At 40.1% G+C, this 21,923-nt stretch overlaps 1 protein-coding gene and 1 pseudogene across 12 annotated transcripts in view; both read left to right on the top strand.

Moving 5' to 3' along the window:
• LOC127507150 (von Willebrand factor A domain-containing protein 5A-like) overlaps nt 1-21,923 on the top strand; it is a 182,288-nt pseudogene continuing 160,365 nt past the window's right edge.
• The window catches only part of LOC127507143 (von Willebrand factor A domain-containing protein 5A-like), a 182,480-nt gene continuing 161,056 nt past the window's right edge, over nt 500-21,923 (top strand). Inside the window, exons 1-21 of one of the 12 annotated variants that reach the window (XM_051884090.1) lie at nt 500-551; nt 2,082-2,284; nt 3,581-3,803; nt 6,321-6,481; nt 6,567-6,681; nt 7,744-7,919; nt 8,001-8,089; nt 8,180-8,324; nt 8,404-8,483; nt 8,570-8,684; nt 8,774-8,932; nt 9,479-9,582; nt 13,480-13,697; nt 13,839-13,868; nt 17,011-17,034; nt 17,161-17,199; nt 17,377-17,421; nt 19,222-19,251; nt 20,949-21,088; nt 21,170-21,293; nt 21,392-21,905. In XM_051884090.1, the coding sequence (XP_051740050.1) occupies nt 509-551; nt 2,082-2,284; nt 3,581-3,803; nt 6,321-6,481; nt 6,567-6,681; nt 7,744-7,919; nt 8,001-8,089; nt 8,180-8,324; nt 8,404-8,483; nt 8,570-8,684; nt 8,774-8,932; nt 9,479-9,582; nt 13,480-13,697; nt 13,839-13,868; nt 17,011-17,034; nt 17,161-17,199; nt 17,377-17,421; nt 19,222-19,251; nt 20,949-21,088; nt 21,170-21,293; nt 21,392-21,471 (2,343 nt within the window). In that variant the 5' untranslated portion in view covers nt 500-508 and the 3' untranslated portion in view covers nt 21,472-21,905. Of the gene's footprint in view, nt 552-2,081; nt 2,285-3,580; nt 3,804-6,320; nt 6,482-6,566; nt 6,682-7,743; nt 7,920-8,000; nt 8,090-8,179; nt 8,325-8,403; nt 8,484-8,569; nt 8,685-8,773; nt 8,933-9,478; nt 9,583-13,479; nt 13,698-13,838; nt 13,869-17,010; nt 17,044-17,160; nt 17,200-17,376; nt 17,422-19,218; nt 19,252-20,948; nt 21,089-21,169; nt 21,294-21,391; nt 21,906-21,923 lie in introns of those variants that run through there. The other 11 variants (XM_051884089.1, XM_051884087.1, XM_051884085.1 and 8 more) reach the window with 11 other exon arrangements.

Here is a 21,923-nt window from a genome sequence, read left to right as displayed (position 1 = left end):
AGCTGATGTTTCTCACAGGAACGGAAGTTAGCAGCTGATTCAGATCATCCGATTCTTCCTGAAAGCATCTTATAAAAGTGGTAAGACTTGTTTGAGTCTGTAGTGTAAAAAGCGCTCTTGACTTCATGTTTACTTTCACTTTGTAAGAAAGAAAAGGAGATCGTAGAAATTATTCCATCGCTTTCAGTTTCTTATGAACTGTTTGTGACATTAAATGCTCAAACTCTGTCTTTAAATTGCCAATATTTGTAACAACAATGTTTTTGTGAACATGAAGGAAATAATATTATCACATAATATGGTCAAACGGGTTTTAATTCCCATTAGCTCTTTAAAATTGTAATAACCCTTATTATTCTTCTAAGTGCGTGTGTTTTCTGTATTTACGACATTACTGTACTGATAGGCTACACAACAGCGGCTCCATCTTTATCAGATTAGATGAAATATAAGAAAGTTTCATGTATAATGTGCAGTAAAAGCTGATTTGTTCTCACAGAGGGTCAGGATGGTGAACTGCTGTGGTCTCGTGTCTGACAGAAATGTGCCAGGTATAAACTCTACACTTCCTCCTCACAATCACAGCTTTGTTTACCCAGCAAACACATTATAACGTTCCCCTAACGTTAGTTTTTGGTTCCCCTTTTTTTTATTATTTAACTAACCTATAAATAACTTATACAGAACGTTCCCTAAATCTTATTTATTTTTATAATGAATGATTACTTAAAATTAGTACGGTTGTGAGAGTAAATGTGATTTCGGAGGGATTTGACACTCCTAACCGAAGAGAACATGATGTTTATTGAGAAGTTTTTCTTTATGGACCAAAAGAAGTCTGTGATATCTGTGAATAAATTTCATATTTTAAAAACCATAGATTGCGTTGAAATTGTTATTTGATGCTGAAGAAATGTAAAATCTGGGTACCCCGTAATCTTGCATATTAATGGAAAAATGTCATTTAAATTTAAATTTCCACAGCTTTCAGTTTCTATTCACAGTAAGTGCTTCTCTGTGATTGCTATATGTTTGAGTCATTTATAATTTGCATTTGAAACACAAAAATAAGAATCATTTATCTGTTGTTGTCAACAAGGTCTTCCTGCGGGTTTCCGCCAAAATAAAAGCTCTATGGTCTGAAAGCAAGAAATCCATCAACATTCATAAATGTTAGTATTGTAATTTTACTGTTGTTCTGTGAAATAAAATTAAAAAAAATATTTTTTAGTTATTTTTAGCCTCTAAAGGCGATAAATATGAGATAAGAGGAAAAAAATATATATTTCAATGCTTTCTCTCACAATTATATCATTGAGCAATTATACTGTATGCACTTTGCGGACATCAGGGAGCTGCTATTAATATGCGGGGTATTGAAATCCCTTTTGCTTGCTTGCTTTTTACTTTCACTTTTGAGATTCTTGATCACACGTACTCTCCCTAGTAACCTATTTAACACAGCCTTTACCGAGTGATAACATGCAATACTCTATATCGCGATTATGTTTTGTTATTGACTGATGGAACACAGTGGCACAAAACACAACATAAAGCTCATAAAGTTATAAAACTGTGGTGGGACAGGTGAAACTATTATTATTCACCTGTATGTGCTTTAGGTCTGACACATTTTAATCTTTTGTTTGTATAAATCACAGTAGATTCATGTGAAACATCAATGCACTCCTGTACGTCCTTTACATAATCATCAGACGACCTCTTCTCAGTGAGCTGAGACGTGTGATAGACAACTTTAGTTTGTGGTCTAAGAAGACAACGCTGCTCTGCTTCACTGCATTACAGGCTCATCAAAACGCAAAACAGGATGTAGCTTTTGGTCACGCTACACCGCTACTTGCTGGAAAAAAATGAGTTAGATACTGGAAAAGCTACATTGTTTTAAAAGCAACTGAGCTACTATCAAGCTACTGGAAAATGTTATTTAGTTAGTAGTGTTGCTACTACTCCCCAACACTGCTATGGTGTGTAATTCTTCCTAATTAGCAAAAAGAGTGTGGAGATGTTTGTGTGTTTGATCTTCTGAAGAGAGTGTTGATAAGTTTGTGTGTTTCTCTCAGTTCCTCTGAAGAGCATCTCAGTGGAGCTGCAGGTTAAGGATCACGTGGCCTCCGTCAGCTCCAGTCTGCAGTATGTCAATGAGGAGGAGCGTCCGCTGGAGGCCGTGTTCGTCTTCCCGCTGCCCGCCGATGCCGCCGTCTGCCACTTCAGTGCCAAGATCGGAGAGCAGGAGATTGTGGCAGAGGTGCAGGACAAACAGAGCGTGAGTCTAAACACCAGCGGTGTTGTGTTTTTCTATGACAGGTGTTCCACTACTTCTCAGTACCAACCCTAATCGAACACAACTGTGACACTTTTTTGCACAAATAATGAGCAGTGACGCACACTTAACTCTGACTGAGTAGATGTTTTAGAAACAACAGAGGTTTCCTAATCTTTTTACAGCAACCCATTTAATTCTATTTCATCACTTTCCACTGTCTCTCAACCTTTGTAAAATGGTAAAATGGGCCTCCGCTCATGATGTAGGAGGAGAGTGAGCCAATCAGCAGTAGGGGGTGTGTCCACTCATGATGGGGGAGGAGAGAGAGTGAGCCAATCAACAGTAGGGGGTGTGTCCACTCATGATGGGAGAGGAAAGAGAGTGAGCCAATCAGCAGTAGGGGGCGTGTCCACTCATGATGGGGGAAGAGAGTGAGCCAATCAGCAGTAGGGGGCGTGTCCACTCATGATGGGGGAGGAGAGAGAGTGAGCCAATCAGCAGTAGGGGCGTGTCCACTCATGATGGGGGAGGAGAGAGAGTGAGCCAATCAGTAGTAGGGTGTGTGTCCACTCATGATGGGGGAGGAGAGAGAGTGAGCCAATCAGCAGTAGGTGGTGTGTCCACTCATGATGGGGGAGGAGAGAGAGTGAGCCAATCAGCAGTAGGGGGTGTGTCCACTCATGATGTAGGCATGACCTAGTGATCTGTACTGTACTGTACACTATTTTGCTTCACTTCAGCTATGATAAAGAGACATCCACTCTTGCATTGTGTGTTTGTGCATTTTTGGGGTGAAGCAATGTAGGGAGGGGTGTGTTTGCTGGAGTTGATTTCAGATATCAGTGATGTTTCTCAGAAATCCCTTATTGCACCTTTAACTTTGCGGTTGTGTCTGATATAGTTGGGGAGGCTCTCGGGTGTTCTGCAGCATGACCCCAGAAATTTACGCCATTAGAAAATAATAAACATTTTTCAGTAGACCTGCAAAGTGCCAGTCAAACGTCTGATGAGGCTCATGCAGCATCATGATTTATCTGAAATACAGCAATATTAATATTATTCAGTAGTGGTACTTCTCCTGAGAAGTTTGAAAACCAGTACAAAAACAGCATTGAAATAATAATACGTTTTATTTATATAGTGCCTTTCCAGAGCTCAAGGTCGCTTGAAATGTTCTGCTCAGACATTTTGTTCCATGTCCGCATATCTTTCTCTTATTATTTATATGTCAGCTGGAACGACGGTAAGTTAGGTTCCTCTGGTGATTGTGGTTATGGGTGTGTTTGTCTCTTCCAGGCGCGGGATCAGTATGATGATGCTGTGAGTTCGGGTCAGCAGGCGTTTCTGCTGGAAGAGAGCGATGCGAGTTCAGATGTGTTCAAACTGAGCGTCGGGTGTTTGTCTCCGGGTCAGACTGCCATCATCTCCATCGTCTACGTCATCGAGCTCAGTGTTCAGGCCGATCATGCGCTGCGCTTCTGTCTGCCGGCTGTACTCAACCCTAGATACTCACCTGCAGGTGCACAGCTTACCTGATTTCACAAAAGAACACACTCAAGATCATCATCATATATAGGCCACAACAGGGACTGCCCATTGTGTCACTTAATTACACAAGTGTTTTTACCACTGTGTCTTTCTACATGGTTTTAATAAATCAGTTATGTTTGATTTAAAGCAGCAAATATTTTGAAACAATGGACATGACATCTTTTGATGAAACAGTTCTTCTCAGAAAGCACTGTGAATGGTGTAGTCAGACCTCTTACTTCATATACACTACTGGTCAAAAATTTGGAATAACATCTCGGTTACATATGGTAATCCTCGTTCAAAATGTACAAAATGTGCAGAGCAGTGGTTCCCAAGGACTGGAGTTGAGAACCTCTGCCCTATACTAAATGCCACAACTACTGTACCATATCAGGAGACAACATGGTGCAAGCAACAAATGCAGCAACTCTGACTCGTAACTTTTCAACACCTATGATAAATGACCTCAGGTCACACAAGGAGTGCTACCCCACTTTCAAAGAGGTCACTGCAGCTGTAGGGCCTACTCTGATTCTTTTAAGGCAGTAGGCCTAAGCTTAGAGAATGCACAACTGCATGCACCTGATTGGGAAGCGTTCTCTTTCCCAAAGGGATAGTACAGCTATGGAGACCACATTCTACCTGAAGGGGAGATATCATGGGATACACCTAAGGACTCACCAGTGGGGAGTACTACATACTGGGGAGCTCTGTGGTGGGCTCCACCGAAGGGGGGGAGAGTACCTATCCCACAGTGACCAGCGACAGAGCTAGCTCTTCCTAGGGGAAGACACTAGGTTCACAGACAGGAAAACTGAACAGTGGCGAATACATTGTATGGGGTGACCGTCAGGGCAACCACTACATACGAGCACTAGCAGTCATGGAGACCGAGTCTAACTCCACAAAAAGATGCTCTGCACAGGGGAGAGCTTGCTCTTCTTCCAGTTCACCCAAAATCCCAACCAGGCTATGTGCCACAGGACATGGTTCCTGTGTTCGCAAACCAACTCCCTAGACTGAGCTAGTCATCAAGGTAGTTGAGAATGCAAATACCCCGCTCTCTTATTGGAACCAGGGCAGCCTCTGTGACTTTCGTGAAGATGTGAGGAGACAGGGACAGCAAGAATGGGAGGACCTTGTACTGATATGCTCATCCTTCGAAGGCAAAGCGAAGAAATGGTCTGTGCCATGGAAGGATCGAGACATGAAAGTATGCATCCTTCAGGTCTTTTGCTGCGAACCAGTCCTGATATCTGACTCGTGAGCATGTGTTTGACCTTGAGCATGACTTGACTTGTACGTCTAGGATTGGTCTCAGACTGGCACCCTTCTTGGGTACAATGTAATAAGGGCTGTAAAAACCCTTCTTCATCTTGACCAGGGGGACAAGCTCTACCGTGTCCTTTGCTAGAAGTACCTCGTACTGAGGTGAAAGGCTGTTCCCAAGCTCTGTATGAGCAGTACTAAAGGAATAGTACCCAGGATACCCGTGGCAGGGAGACCGTGGTGAGGCAGAACAAGGTTTGTCACATTGGGAGGCTCAAGTCCACTGTCAGATGCTGCGAGGGATAACTCATCCTCTCCGTGAGCCACCTAACTCATCCATGGACTCGACTGAGGGAACAGAGCTTCCTGGGAAATGGGAGGTTCAGGGGGATCCAGCCGACGAAAGCATTCCCATTGACTCGCCCAAATCACCCTCAGCGCTCACTGCCAATGCCTTGTACCCCCAGGTACGAGGACCAGGACGGGAGGCAGCTGAGGAGGCTCTCTGTCTTTTAGTTAAGACTTATGAGAGCCTTGACCACAACTTTTCTATAGTCATGTTCTCACTGAAAGAACATGATCCACCCAGAAACGCTGCTTCTGCATGGGTGTGGCCCAAACACAGAATGCAGCGATAATGCCCGTCAGAGGGAGAAAGATATCCTCCACACCCAGTGAATTTGAGCTGTTTTAACAGGAAATTTCACTCTTTTAGCCAGCACTGAAGCACCCAGTGGATGGATCTTGCACTGTGTGTTTATAGCAATGGGAGAGACCGCTGATTTGTGCCATATTTCCAGTGTCTTCATCAGCAGAGATGATTGAGGACAGCAGCTTCTCTTCTCTATTGTGAGAGGCGCTGCTGAAGCTCTGAAGAACAAAGCTAGTGTGCTCAGGCTTGCAGCCGGCTCAAAGCTGAATGTTCAGCATCATTACTCCAGTCTTCAGTGTCACATGATCCTTCAGAAATCATTCTAATATGCTGATTTGCTGAACCATGTAACATAATGCAGTGAGTTCTGAACATGTCATTCTTGTTTTGTAGAAACATTTTACAAAAGAAATCAATGTGTAATGCTACCTGTTACCTGTAAATGTTTTTAGGTCATTGTTTTATGAGTGACAAAGTGTGTTTGTTGGTTGATAAACTTTCCCAGTGTTATGGGAGAATGAGTTGATTTGAGACATGCTCAATCATGTGTTTATATAGTATCTCTGTTTGTGATTCTCTCAGCTTCAGCAGCCAGTGTTCCAGAAGTTTCCTCAGCATGTGTTATTCCCTACACACTGTCTCTGAGTGTCGATGTGAGATCTTCAGACCGCATCTCCAGACTGGAGTCCAGCTGCCCTCTGGATCCTCTGGTGTTCCTCGACCCGGATCATACGCATGCCACGGTACTGAGTGTCTGTGTGTGTGTGTGTACAATTTTTTTGCACTTTTAATGTCACTATTTCAAGAAGGCTGTAATGGTGTGCGTAGGTGAATCTGAGTGCTGGTCACCGGTTCGATAAGGATGTTGAGCTGTTTCTGTACTATGAGAATACCCATCAGCCCACTGCTGTAGTGGAGGCCGGAGCAGCCACGGCTCAGCCAGGTACATGTTTTTGTTTGTACACAAATTCTGTTTAGTGTCAACATACTTGTATTATCCAAATTAAAGCTGGTGCAGACTGTATGTTTTTACAATTTTGCTTGTCAAAGTGTACAATGTGATTCCAGTGATATTTCTGATAAAAGATCAAAGACAGTGTGCAACATCGACATATTTCTCTGTCAGACTGCAGGATAAATATCATTGGCAAGGCTGTTCTTCTGCGGTGTAATGGCTATGCGGCGAAGCCGGTCGTGGAGGAGTCTCTCTCTTTGACACAAACTCAACTGACTGGATTCTCTCCTGTATAATTTCACATGAGTCTCTTCAGAATTCAGAACTGGACATGCGTTATGAGCTTCTAGAGCCTTTGTCCTCCTAACTGGACTCCTTTCCACAAATTGAACAGTAAATAACAAAAATAAATAACACAGTTCTTTCTTAGTCTTATTAAGTGCAGACTAGTGCAAATAGAGACCAAATTGTTCTTCAAGCATGATACTGTACAGAGCTATGGACAACTACACAGCCTATTACAGCCTACATTATAATAACAGCCTATACAATGCATGTAGCCTAATTTTCACGCATCAGAGAAACGCTCTCAAAATGTGGGGTATATAAATCGATTCTGAATGTGCACGCATGTTTTACTTTCGGTTTCAATTTCTCGATCACAGGTACTCTATGAATAGAGAGCGGCAGTGCTGATCGCGCAGTCTACTAGGCTCTTTTGAGCAATGAATCCTCCGCCATGGTCTTGTTAGTCATCTCGCCTCACATGATCAGTGAACACTTCTTCCTGCAGCACTACGTGCGACTGCGACTCATGCTGGATGAAATAAAAGTGAATGTTATCCAACTGAATTAAATGGTTTTTATTGCTATAGAAAGCAAACTGGCAGTGGAGGCGGTGCCGCGGTGTGCACCACAATGTAACGTAAATGTAGTGGTGGCAAATTCTCCATCATGGCAATCGCAAGACAGCTTTTCACCCTGATGAGAAATCTCATCACATTTTAATATCTCGTCACACCCCTACAGTTTACACTCTCTCTGTTCCAGGGTGTCTGATGGGCGACCCAGTGCTCATGATCAGTTTGTACCCAGAGTTCCCTGCAGACATGATGTCATCATTGGCATCTCAAGGCGAGTTTTTTTTTGTGGTTGACAGATCAGGCAGTATGGGCCGCAGGATGCATCATGGGAAAGACGCACAGATACGCATTGAAAGTGCAAGAGTAAGATTTAGGATTTATAATATGACACGTTTATTGAGATGTATTGAGTCACTGTACTCATCTGTGCATGTGTTTCTCTAGGACACGCTGTTGTTGCTGCTGAAGAGTCTGCCCATGGGATGCTACTTCAACATCTATGGATTCGGCTCTCGATTTGAGTCCTTCTTCCCGTCAGTAACCAGATGCTAGTTGTTCTTCAGGAATGATCTCATGCTGTTTAGTGGTGTTTTTGTGAGAGACTGTGGTGTGTGTCGTTGCAGTCAGAGTGTTGTGTACAGCGAAGATACGATGGAAGAGGCTCTAAAGAGAGTGAAGAACATGAGGGCAGACATGGGCGGCACACGGATCCTCCAGCCTCTGAAACACATCTACAGTCAGCCCTGTTACCCAGATCACCCCCGACAGGTACAGCCAAACATATTAATCATTGAACACTCTTTCTGAATATTGGTGAGATGTTTTTCTGAGCCTGATTCTCTCTCAGCTGTTCATCTTCACTGATGGAGAGGTGTGCAACACTAAAGAGGTGCTGGATCTGGTGAAAAGTCAGGCTTACTGTCACAGGTGGGTGCACACGTCTCTCTCCTCCTCATTTACTGATATCACAGCATTTAGCTCATGTCAGGTGATTGGTGTTCTTGTGTCTTCAGGTGTTTCTCCTTCGGGATCGGTGAGGGTGCGAGTACGGCTCTCATCACAGGAATGGCCAGAGAAGGTTCTGGTCACGCTCAGTTCATCACAGGCACTGACCGCATGCAGCCCAAAGTAAGATCTGCTGTGGAAACAGAGTGGACAGAATCAGTACAAGAGGTTTAGGGTTTTTATTTACCACTCTTTCTTGTCCTCTCTGTCAGGTGATGCAGTCACTCAGGTTTGCTCTCCAGCCGGCTGTGGATAATATCTCTGTGGACTGGACCGTTCCTGAGGGTGTTACGGTGGACATGCTGTCGCTACCCATCAACACCCTGTTCCAGGGTCAGAGGGCACTCATCTATGCGCAGCTGAAAGGACAGGTCAAAGCTTTTTAATGGATTACTTTAAAGGGTCACACTGTTTAAACCAAGGGCTCTTCAACTACTGTCAGTGATGTGATTTCATGTTTATAAGAATTTCCACAATTTCCGACCTGACAATTATGACCCACACGAAATTATGAACCCCAACGACACTTAAAGCAGCACTGTGTTCATTTTCAGTTTTGAATTTTGCTGTGCAACACCACAGCTTCCCTTCAGATTAATTGATAGCTTTTCAAATTAAATGACAACGTTTATCGCAAGGGAAGGCATGGCTATATTGTTATTATTTGTTTTTAATTTATTTAACAGCAGTTTTCTAGTGGGCGATGAATTTGCGTGTCTTCAGTTGCATCATGTGTTTAGAGATGATTTGTGATATTTGCTGCTGCAGCACATATTTGGGAATTAATGAATAGTAAAATGTGGTGTTTTAATGCTGTCAGAAAAATTGCTGCGCTGCCTGCCCCAATGTGACACTTGAAAGAAAGAGTGTAAAATCATCAAATGCTCACATTACTGTCTGTTTCTCCCTCGTCATAGAGTTCAGGAAAGACAGAAGGAGCAGTAACTGTGAAATACAGGCTGAAGGATCAACCAGTGACTAACCAGCTCCAGTTTACTCTTAAACCAACGGAAGACACGGGGTAACACACACACACACACACACACACACACAGATGTTTTATGGGGATTTTCCATAGGTGTAATGGTTTTTATACTGTACAAACTGTATATTCTCTCCCCTAAACCTACCCATCACACAAAACTGTCTGCATTTTTGCATTTTCAACATAATTCTGAATGATTTATAAGCTTGTTTCCTCATGGGGACCTAAACATGTCCCTGCAAGGTAAAAAATGTACTGGTATTACTATACTTGTGGGGATATGCGGTTACCATAATCATGTTTGATTGTGCTAAAATGTTAGATCTGATGGATCTCCACATGATAAATATCAGATAAAGAGTCGATACTGGACACAGAATCACTGCCAGAAGATCTATGGTCTATAAATAAGTAAAAGAATAAGTAATGTAAAATGTAAAAACATAAATGACATAAATTAATAATAATAATAATAGAATAATAAATAAATGATAAATGGTGTAAAAATGAATGCTATTGAGAATCTTTAGATCCTTCAACCAGGAACACACATGGCTTTTCAACAGTTCTTGAGTCAGTTTTCAGTGATCCAGATTAATGTCAGCTCTGATAGCGATAATGCACTGACATACAGCACAACTGTTCCTTCGGTGACCTAAGTTTGAATCCCATCTCAAGGTCCTTTGCCGATCCTGTTCCCCTCTCTCCACCCTATGCTTTCCTGTCAATCTCAACTGTCCTATCTACTAAAGCACAAAATAATAAATAAATAAAATACTGATCGATGAACAAGGTTTATTTATTCTAGCCAGCACTAGTCAGACTAGTATGGAAGGTTGTTTCAGCCACTGAATACAAAATAAAAAAGGTAATTGTGACTTTTTATCTCGCAATTCTGACTTTTCTTACAATTGCGTGATCTAAACTCACAATTCATACTTTTTTCTCGTAATTGTTTATATCTTATAACTCAAAATTGTTTTTATCACGTGATTCTGACTTTACACCTTGCAGTTCTGACTTTTTTTTTTATCAGAATTGCGAGTTATAAACTCACATTTACAAGTTATAAAGTCAGAATTGCGTAATTAAAAACTCATGATCAGAATCGCCAGTTTATGTAACACACAGTTGTGAGTTTATATCACACAAATCTGACTTTATAACTCACAAGTCTGACTGTATAACTCGCAGCTGTGAGTTTAAATCTTGCAATTGTGAGAAAAAAGTCAAAATTGTGAGCTAAAAAGTCAGTTACGTTTTTTGTTTTTATTTAAACAAGCTTCCATAGACTAGTCATTAGTGAGCACTAATAAGAAAGATTACTGCAGACGTTTAATAAGTATTAATCTGCTAGTAAGCAAACTTTTATGTTTTCACAATAAATAAAATAAAATAATATACTAAAATATCGATTTAAGTCAGGGAATATTTAAGTAAGCAAACAAGTGAAATATTGTACCATATACAAACCGGATTCCAAAAAAGTTGGGACACTGTACAAATTGTGAATAAAAAAGGAATGCAATGATGTGGAAGTTTCAAATTTCAATATTTTATTCAGAATACAACATAGATGACATATCAAATGTTTAAACTGAGAAAATGTATCATTTTAAGAGAAAAATAAGTTGATTTTAATTTTCATGGCATCAACACATCTCAAAAAAGTTGTGACAAGGCCATGTTTACCACTGTGTGGCATCCCCTCTTCTTTTTATAACAGTCTGCAAACGTCTGGGGACTGAGGAGACAAGTTGCTCAAGTTTAGGAATAGGAATGTTGTCCCATTCTTGTCTAATACAGGCTTCTAGTTGCTCAACTGTCTTAGGCCTTCTTTGTCGCATCTTCCTCTTCATGATGCACCAAATGTTTTCTATGGGTGAAAGATCTGGACTGCAGGCTGGCCATTTCAGTACCCGGATCCTTCTTCTACGCAGCCATGATGTTGTAATTGATGCAGTATGTGGTCTGGCATTGTCATGTTGGAAAATGCAAGGTCTTCCCTGAAAGAGACGACGTCTGGATGGGAGCATATGTTGTTCTAGAACTTGGATATACCTTTCAGCATTGATGGTGCCTTTCCAGATGTGTAAGCTGCCCATGCCACACGCACTCATGCAACCCCATACCATCAGAGATGCAGGCTTCTGAACTGAGCGCTGATAACAACTTGGGTTGTCCTTGTCCTCTTTAGTCCGGATGACATGGCGTCCCAGTTTTCCAAAAAGAACTTCAAATTTTGATTCGTCTGACCACAAAACAGTTTTCCACTTTGCCACAGTCCATTTTAAATGAGCCTTGGCCCAGAGAAAACACCTGTGCTTCTGGATCATGTTTAGATATGGCTTCTTTTTTGACCTATAGAGTTTTAGCCGACAACGGCGAATGGCACGGTGGATTGTGTTCACCGACAATGTTTTCTGGAAGTATTCCTGAGCCCATGTTGTGATTTCCATTACAGTAGCATTCCTGTATGTGATGCAGTGCCGTCTAAGGGCCCGAAGATCACGGGCATCCAGTATGGTTTTCTGGCCTTGACCCTTACGCACAGAGATTGTTCCAGATTCTCTGAATCTTTGGATGATATTATGCACTGTAGATGATGATAACTTCAAACTCTTGCAATTTTTCTCTGAGAAACTCCTTTCTGATACTGCTCCACTATTTTTCGCCGCAACATTGGGGGAATTGGTGATCCTCTGCCCATCTTGACTTCTGAGAGACACTGCCACTCTGAGAGGCTCTTTTTATACCCAATCATGTTGCCAATTGACCTAATAAGTTGAAATTGTTCCTCCAGCTGTTCCTTATATGTACATTTAACTTTTCCGGCCTCTTATTGCTACCTGTCCCAACTTTTTTGGAATGTGTAGCTCTCATGAAATCCAAAATGAGCCAATATTTGGCATGACATTTCAAAATGTCTCACTTCCAAGATTTGATATGTTATCTATATTCTATTGTGAAGAAAATATAAGTTTATGAGATTTGTATTGCATTCCTTTTTTATTCACAATTTGTACAGTGTCCCAACTTTTTTGGAATCGGGTTTGTAGTATTTTAAAATTGAGGAGTGACACATAATCAATTGTGTCAATTTGTAGTGAGAAATTCTTTAAATATACAATGTACAGACGTCATATGAGGCAAAAATGTGTTAACGCTATGTTTGTTGATTTGTGTTATTTTAGCTAAAATCACGTACAAATGGTGACGTCTACAAATTCAAGCTCAAACAGCTTGCCATGTTGGCAGATTTATATCACAAGTAACTGACAGTCATGATCCGAGTATGATTTTCTTTGACAATAATCAGCATTATAATTCGGCATTAGTAAGTTACTTTTCCCGCCGTCCGTTCCGCTCACCCAAGTGCCGATAATATCCCAGATCACTACTGAGTTTCTGAGTCAGAAATTCTGACACAAGAACAGCTGCAATCACATCAGACCAATTCATGAATGAATCATTCAGTGCGATTTGTGAAACAATTCATCAGGAAAGAATCAACTTGTTCACAAATCGGACATCGCTCTTGATCTTCTATTCTTGTGACCCCCGGCCAATAAAGTTCTGCGTCATTCTGGAGCAGCTGCAGCTTTTCCTTGATCACAGTCGGTCACTGATACTTCGGCACATTACTACTATGAAGATTATCTCAAATCATTTACATTTTTTGATGGCATCTTCTCCTTGCTTGCTTGGCTAATAGTAAATCTCACCAATATAATTTATTATTGTTCATTTTATTTCATGTTTTGGCTGTATTAGGACAATTATAGATGTGACATGAAACATCTCAAAGAACAGTGGGATCAAACGGCCCGATCTCATGGTTGTGTTGACATTAGTACCTCCATATCAGATCTCCAGGCCATGTCTCTGACAGTGAAGACTGTATATTTGACAGGTTTGTGTTTGTTGCTGCAGACTGACGATCCACCGTCTGGTGGCCCGGTCTGTGATCCGCTCTCTGGAGCTGGAGGGGCGGGCCAGAGGAGCAGACGTGGAGGCCGTCAGGAGCAGGATCGTGGAGCTCAGTGTTCAGGCAGGAGTGAGCAGTGTTCATACAGCCTTCATCGGTGTTAATAAACACAGCAAACAGACGGTGAAAGGGCCGCTGCTGCAGAGGAGAGTGCCAATATGGGGTAAGTTCACTGATTTCTGTGTGTGTTTACAGCAGTCCTGATCCTGGAGAAACACTCCAGTCCTGGACCAGGATTGGTTAGTTATGATCAGTCACATAATGGTGTAATATTATCAACATGTGACATTACTTTCTTTTTTAGATATGTGCCAGGGTCCCCTGAGAATGTCCAGTAAGAAATAATATACACTTTTCTTTCCTTTTAACCTCTTATGTGGGTCAGTCCATCTCAGGTGCTCCAGTGGAGGTTGTTTTTACCTGCTTTAACCAGAGTTTCTGTGTTTGTGTGTCACGTCACACAACACTTTTGTTTGAGTGTCAATTATTAAAAGAAAAATCCCCCATTTTGGGGTTGAGTGTCCCTGGAAATTTTCACAGTCCTCTAGTACAATTTTATTTTTCTTATTTGTTTCTCATTTTATTACTTGTTATTCTTTTAGTACATGTACATTTCTCAAAGCTTTTTCCCAGAAATGGATATATCTGTCTGAAGAATTTCAAAGGACTACAAGAACAACTACATAAATTATATAAAGTAAATAAATTTATAAAACAATATAAAAATAAGTTTTTGGAGCTCTTGAGGTGGATGTGAGCCATGTTTTTAGCTGGTTTAGTGTGAATCAGTGTTAATTTTGGCAGCCATTTTTGATTTAGTCTTAGTCTTTATCTTCAGACGAAAATGCTCCTCAGTCTTAGTCACATTTTAGTCATTTTTGTCTTTCATATTTTAGTCTAGTTTTAGTCGACGAAAAGTCATCACATTTTTGTCAAGTCTTAGTCATTACTTTTAGTCAAACTACAGTTACCAACATTAATTTTAATAGCTATTTTATATGTAGTCTTTAGACAAAAGTCATTATAATTTTTATCTTTAGACCAATTCATTTAAGCTTATGAAAAATGTGAATCAAGGTAACAGGCTGTATTGACATTGCACTCTTAGCAGTAGCACTTGTGCAATTGTACATATCCCTTTTCAGTGGTTCTCAAACTTTCTAGAGTGTCGTACCCCCTGAGGGATTTAACATCCCTCTGCGTACCCTCTCTTTTCCACTTAGACTGCAGTTACACCTTTTCCATTAAGGGACAATATTTGCCTTCTTAAATCGATTTTTCCAGTGCATTTTTTACCTTTATAAATACCTTTGTAAAATAAATAATGCCTTAAATTTTTTTAAAAATTCAATAAATGCAATGATGATAAAAACGAAGTGATACTTTTAAATATTACATTAAAACCACCAGTAGGTGGCGGTAAGTCACTGTTTTTATGAGTGAATCATCGAGTCATTCATTTTTTCAGTATCAAAGCAAGCGGCTGTATTTATAAATGGGTCATTGAATCATTGACAATTTGTTCAAAGACAGATATGTTCACGAAACAGCTTGTGTGCTGCTCTGCTGTGACTTTCGTTGCAAAATAGAACAAAAATACTGACAATACTGTTTAAAATATACATCACTTAATATTACCCTTTTGTTTGTTGAACGGTTGTATAAAATCAATATTCGGGATATTATATATTATATTATATTCGGGCAATATTCTTGCTGGTATAATATGATCAACATTAAAAACAGTAACTCACAGAAGGGTATGTTTTTGTATCGAAGAGAGTTTTAATCTTAAATCTACATGCAGTCTGTGTCTATGTTTGTTCTTCATGCTAGTAGTGCTAAATCCATAAATATTGTTGAGAACAGCACTAACGTAGCGCGATTTGCTGTGTGGGTGCAGTCAGTTTTGACCACGAAAGATGAGGTAATTTGACTGAATGATGTGTATATACGACATTTTACCTGCTAGAAATACATGCCCAGTTTTAATGTTATTTTAAGGTGGAGTCGAATTAAATGAACGGCAAAACTCAGCATTTTGAGAACCACTGCTGGATATCAGCCTACACTTTGGTCGCAGATTTAGTCAGCAAACGAGCAGCGCAATATAGACCGACTGAATGATACTTTAATTTAAGTAGAAAATCTCAAATGAAGATCGCTGAACTCCAGCTTACTTGTCTGTGTTTTCAGATCATCCGCGCTTCTTCCTCAGTGTAGAGAGAGCGCGTGTGCGTGGTTGCCAGATAGCAAAGATTAAGTAAAACGTGTTCTTTTAAAGGGTTAGTTCACCCAAAAATGAAAATTCTGTCATTTATTACGTTCCAGACCCGTAAGACCTTCGTTAATCTTCGGAACACAAATTGAGATATTTTTGTTGAAATCCGATGGCTCCGTGAGGCCTACATAGGGAGCAATGACATTTCCTCTCTCAGGATCCATTAATGTACTAAAAACATATTTAAATCAGTTCATGTGAGTACAGTGGTTCAATATTAATATTATAAAGAGACGAGAATATTTTTGGTGCGCCAAAAAAAAACAAAATAACGACTTATTTAGTGATGGCCGATTTCAAAACACTGCTTCATGAAGCTTCGGAGCGTTATGAATCAGCGTATCGAATCCGTAGTTCGGAGCGCCAAAGTCACGTGATTTCAGCAGTTTGGCGGTTTGACACGCGATCCGAATCATGATTCGACACGCTGATTCATAACGCTCCGAAGCTTCCTGAAGCAGTGTTTTGAAATCGGCCATCACAAAATAAGTCGTTATTTTGGTTTTTTTGGCGCACCAAAAATATTCTCGTCGCTTTATAATATTAAAATATTGAACCACTGTACTCACATGAACTGATTTAAATATGTTTTTAGTACATTAATAGATCTTGAGAGAGGAAATGTCATTGCTCCCTATGTAGGCCTCACTGAGCCATCGGATTTCAACAAAAATATCTTAATTTGTGTTCCGAAGATCAACGAAGGTCTTACGGGTGTGGAACGGCACGAGGGTGAGTAATTAATGACAGAATTTTCATTTTTGGGTGAACTAACCCTTTAAGAGAAAAGCTCTGATTGGGGGTTTAAATTCTGGAAATCTGGCAACCGTAAGCGTGACCGCTCGTAAAAACAGTCTGTAATGTTTTGTCTCCCTTATTCGACAAAAACAAAAAGTGATTTCAAAAGATTGATTTTGGTAAAGTTTTTAGTCTTTTAGCCACATTTCAGTCTCATCTTTTTTCGTCAACTATATTGCACGTGTTGTTTTAGTCACTTTATCGTTTAATGACATTGGTGTCGTCTCTCATCGTCTCGTCTTAGTCATGGAAAAAAAAGGTCGTCAACGAACATTTTTCATCATAGTTTTCGTTAACGAAATTAACACTGGGTGAATGAGTTTTGATTTTCTTGGAGATTCTGACAGATACGTGTTTTTAAAGTGTTATTCTTGTGCTTTTCTCTCTGTATCTTCAGAATGTTTGGCTATCAAGGCAGGACGTAAGAGAAGTAAACGGCCAGCTACTCAAATAATCTTGTTCTTTATTTTCATCTAATTGTCTTTTTCTCCATATCAGAATGATTGTTTTAGCATATGCTCTTAACAGTTTCTCTCTGTTTTCTCAGAATTGGCGGCTCCTCCAATGGAATTTCGTTCTCTAATGTGTAAGAAATACTTCACTGAGCTTTTCTTTTTCTTTGTTTATATGAATTTACACTGTAAAAAATTGCTTTTTTGAAAATTGTATTTTGACGAGTTAAAGTAATGGAAAACATCTTCATATCATGTCATATTTTTACAGTGTGTCTTTTTTCTGAATGTCACTCTTTGGTTGATTTCAGCATGTGCCCGTGGATCGGCGTCTGCTGATGATCTCCCAAATTGGGGTAAATCAAATTAAAATTGTATTAGTTCAGTTCAGTTCATCTTTATTCACTTCCCAGCATTTTGGTTGCAGCATACAAACTTAACATACCATATAAACAATACAAACCATAAAACACATAAGATCCTTCCTACCTTAAATAAAAGAACTTTACATCTGAGTGCCTAAATGAATGTCTAAACCGATTTGTGTTACTAATAAGTAGGCTATTCTATACTGGATACCAGAGGGGAGGGGTTGAAACTTGTGATACATGGGGTGGGTGATATAACTGGGCCAAACTCATCTGCTCCTTCTCGGTTATTTTACTTCCCTGGTTTACAATTCTCTCAAGACAATTTTTGTTTTTCACATTTATGGAATTTAACCAGCATAGCAGTGAAAAAGATAACAGTGTCTCAATATAAGACCTATAAAACATACACATCAATCTCTGTTCATGCCAGCCATGGTGGCAACGGAGAGACATTTATGGTTGATCCTCTCGGGCATCACTCTATCAGTGGGTATCTCGTTCCCTAAAGTGTCGTCATTACGACGCAGTTTGAGTTCCCTCAGAAGGGAACGTCTCGTTGCACGATATAGCCTACTGTACAGGTATTAGAAAAGCACTGCTATTAAAAATGGTAGGATATGAACTTTTATCAGAACTGGTGCTTTAAGAATGACAGCATTATTTCTCAATCTGCGTCGATGTATGACAGCAGGAGTCTGTGCACAGCTCTGCTTCCACTACCTGCAGGGAGTAAAATAAATCCGTAGAGCTCATGACAATTAAAGCAACAAAGAAACATGCATGAGAAAATAAAGCACGGGACTATGGGATGATTTTAGTGTCAAAATGATTCATAAATGCACACAATTATCCATGAACTTGATCAATGCTGCAGATATGTTTTACTATCCACAAACAAATGCCTTTTAACTTGTGTGTGCAAAATTCAGAATTAAATGAATGTGCAGCAATTTGTACAAATAGAGACATTTTTGTGAATAAAAATGTTTTCTTTTGTATTAGTGTATCATAATTTGCGCATGGAACAAAGGAGATGTGCTTGTGCATGCATGAGCCGTATAACCGCCTGCTCCCGGTCGCTCCGTCCTCCTTCTCTTCCCAGCTGTTCACAAGTAAAGACATTCTTGACTAAGTCAACTGTGTTTACGTGAATACTCGCCAGGATGTGCATTTTGACATATTTTTGACCATTCAAGGGCAATAATCGGTGAAAGAGACCTGAAGCTGCGATCGCATGCTGTCTCTATGCAACTTTCTGTGCGCGGCTTCAGATCTGAGTCCGGCAGCACGAGTTGATCTCATTTCATTTATTTGGATTTTGAGACTTTCATTTCGCCGGTTTAGCCGCAAGTGCAAGGACCACTAGATGCTGCCGGACTCAGATCTGAAGCTGCGCACAGAAAGATGCATATAGACAGCATGCGATCGCAGCTTCAGGTCTCTTTCACCGATTATTGCCCTTGAATGGTCAAAAATATGTCAAAATGCACATCCTGGCGAGTATTCACGTAAACACAGTTGACTTAGTCAAGAATGTCTTTACTTGTGAACAGCTGGGAAGAGAAGGAGGACGGAGCGACCGGGAGCAGGCGGTTATACGGCTCATGCATGTCATCATTAGCAGAGAAGGTAAATGCCCAGCTGACACTTCACTCCGCTTGTCTTGTTCTTTATTGAATGTGTATTTTCTTATTGTCTTTTTCTCCATATCTGAATGTCGCTCTTTGAATGATTGTTTTAGCATATGTTCTCATCAGTTTCTCTAAATGTTCTTATCATCAGCAGCTCCTCTAACAGATCTTGGATCTCTAATGTGTAAGATATACTTCACTGAGCTTTTCTTTTTCTTTGTTTGTATGAATATACACTGTAAAAAATTGCTGCCTTAAATTTTAAGTACAGTCAACTTGGCTATTTAAAGGGTTAGTTCACCCAAAAATGAAAATCCTGTCATTAATCACTCACCCTCATGTTGTTCTACACCCGTAAGACCTTCGTTCATCTTCAGAACACAAATTAAGATGAAAATCCGATGGCTCAGTGAGGCCTGCATTGACAGCAATTTAATTTACACTTTCAATGCCCAGAAAGCTACTAAAGACATATTTAAAACAGATCATGTGATTACAGTGGCTCAACCTTAATATTATAAAGCGACGAGAATACTTTTTGTGCACCAAAAAAAACCCAAAATAACTTTATTCAACAATATCTAGTGATGGACGATCTCAAAACACTGCTTCATGAAGCTTCGGAGCTTTACGAATCTTTTGTTTTGAATCAGTGGCTCAGAGCATGAAAGTCACATGATTTCAGTAAACAAGGCTTTGTTACGTCATAAGTGTTTTGAAATTTCAATAGTTGACGTGACTTTGGCAGTTTGATACGCTCTCTGAACCACTGATTCGGAACAAAAGATTCGTAAAGCTTGATTCATTTGGCTTTAAACTAGTTTAAATCATTTGTGATTTAAACCACGCTCCACACTGCCATTTGAACTTTGAGCTGAGAGGATAAAGGGTCCGTGTGATACGCCGTTCAAATGAGTTTCATTTCGCTTTTGGTGCATAAACATTATCAAACATTTATCCAACTCTTGATATAATTTTATAGAGGAAAATTATATCGCGATAATTATCGTTTTCCTTTTATCATCCTGCTCTACGTCTTGGCATTAGATGATGTAATCTCCACAGTTGTGTAAGCTCTACACTGGGCTCAGCCACATCCAGCCTTCCATTAAATATTTACACCTGTTACACCAACTCAAACTATGAGCAGACGCAACTACGGCCAGCGAAGAGGAAACATGTCCACGTTGACACATTATACCGCAGTTTAAGATGGCATTCAAACTTTGCTATTAATGAAGAATTGCTCATGACATAATAACAAGTGAAGCCACCGCAGCATCTGATGACAATGACTGAATGAGCAAACTTTAGGAAATTTAATTACAGTCCCTGAATTGTCCCTGCTTATTAAAAGTGTGAGCGATGTACATAAGTCTACTTCAAATGACAAAATGTGCTCATTCTGAAATCTGAATACAGATTTATATTATTTTTTAAAGTTATGTTCATACAACTTAATTCAGTGTGTCTGACTCTTTGAATTTAAGTCTAGATTTATTCACTTTGGCCCATGGAAACATGAACACACTTAAGTGCGGGCGACGAGTTTATGTTTTATTAAAAGTGACGCACATGTGTTAGATAATATTGCTTTTGTTAGTAATTTAAACTAGACAAATATAGTTCGTCAAGACAAACTTTGAAGCTGACTTGAGAATGCCAGACCAGAAAGTTTGAAAGTTGTAAAAGCTTGAAGGTTTTCAGTTTGAAGTTTAAAATAGTTTTAAAGATCAAAATTTGAATGTTTTGAAACAAAGTCTATTAGAAGATAGATAGATAGATAGATAGATAGATCATGATGAAACTCGCTCTGTGACGGTGATTCAGAGCACTGAAATACACATAATAATCCTGCTTCTTTCTCTTGGTGTATTTCAGCCGAACCCGAGCCCCAGATGGACCCTTTGCTCCGGCTGGTCTCTCTTCAGAAGGCCTCGGGATGCTGGGAGCTGAACGCCGCGCTGGCTGCTGTGTTTGGAAAGGCCGAGGACGAGGTGACCAATCACCGACCGGCACAGGTGGTGTATATGATGTCATATCCTCAGGTATGTGTATGATCAGTTCAGCGTGAGTGTGTGACGTGTGGTTGTGTGTTCCAGGTGGACGGGTCAGTGTGGGCCACCGTTCTGGCTCTGATCTGGTTATACTCGTGTAGATCAGGTGACCAGGTGGAGTGGCAGTTTGTGGCCGTGAAGGCGGCGTCATGGATCCGCTCTCAGAAACGTGAGTCGACATTCACTCATTCAGCATTCAGTGCTTCCTGTAGATGTTCTGGTACAGTGTGGATTGAGTTTGGAGGTGTGTGTGTGTGTGTGTTTCAGCGGACGGCCTGTCTCAGTGTGTGTGTGACGGGAACGTCCTGTTGGGATGTCAGGTGACTGAAGGCATGCTGGGAATCTGAAGACTGTCAGAAGAACAAATAACTCTCATGCTTTATCATAAACAGAATTAACAGAGAAACACTGACACATTTCATTTTGTATCGGTGACAGAGGGATTTTTAGTATATGTAAGCTTTAGGGCCTGACCTCAATTCATGTTATTGCTCTAAATATGATTCTGAATGTATAATCTTATGCTACTTTATGTTCTGTACCTTTTTATCTTTTATTTTGAAAGAAGTCTTTTATGCTCATCAAGCCTGCATTTATTTCATCAAAAATACAGAAAAAAGCTGAATTTTCATCATTACTCCAGTCTTCAGTGTCACATGATCCTTCAGAAATCACTCTGATATGATGATTTATTATCAATGTTGGAAACAGTTGTGCTGCTTAATATTATTTATAACCTGTGATGCTTTTTTTCAAAATAAAAGTCTTTTATAAATCATCACGTCATTTAGCAGTTTAA

Source organism: Ctenopharyngodon idella, chromosome 24 (assembly GCF_019924925.1).
Source record: "Ctenopharyngodon idella isolate HZGC_01 chromosome 24, HZGC01, whole genome shotgun sequence".
In the NCBI taxonomy this organism is placed as follows: Eukaryota; Metazoa; Chordata; class Actinopteri; order Cypriniformes; family Xenocyprididae; genus Ctenopharyngodon; species Ctenopharyngodon idella.
This window is presented reverse-complemented; position numbering and strand designations above follow the sequence as displayed.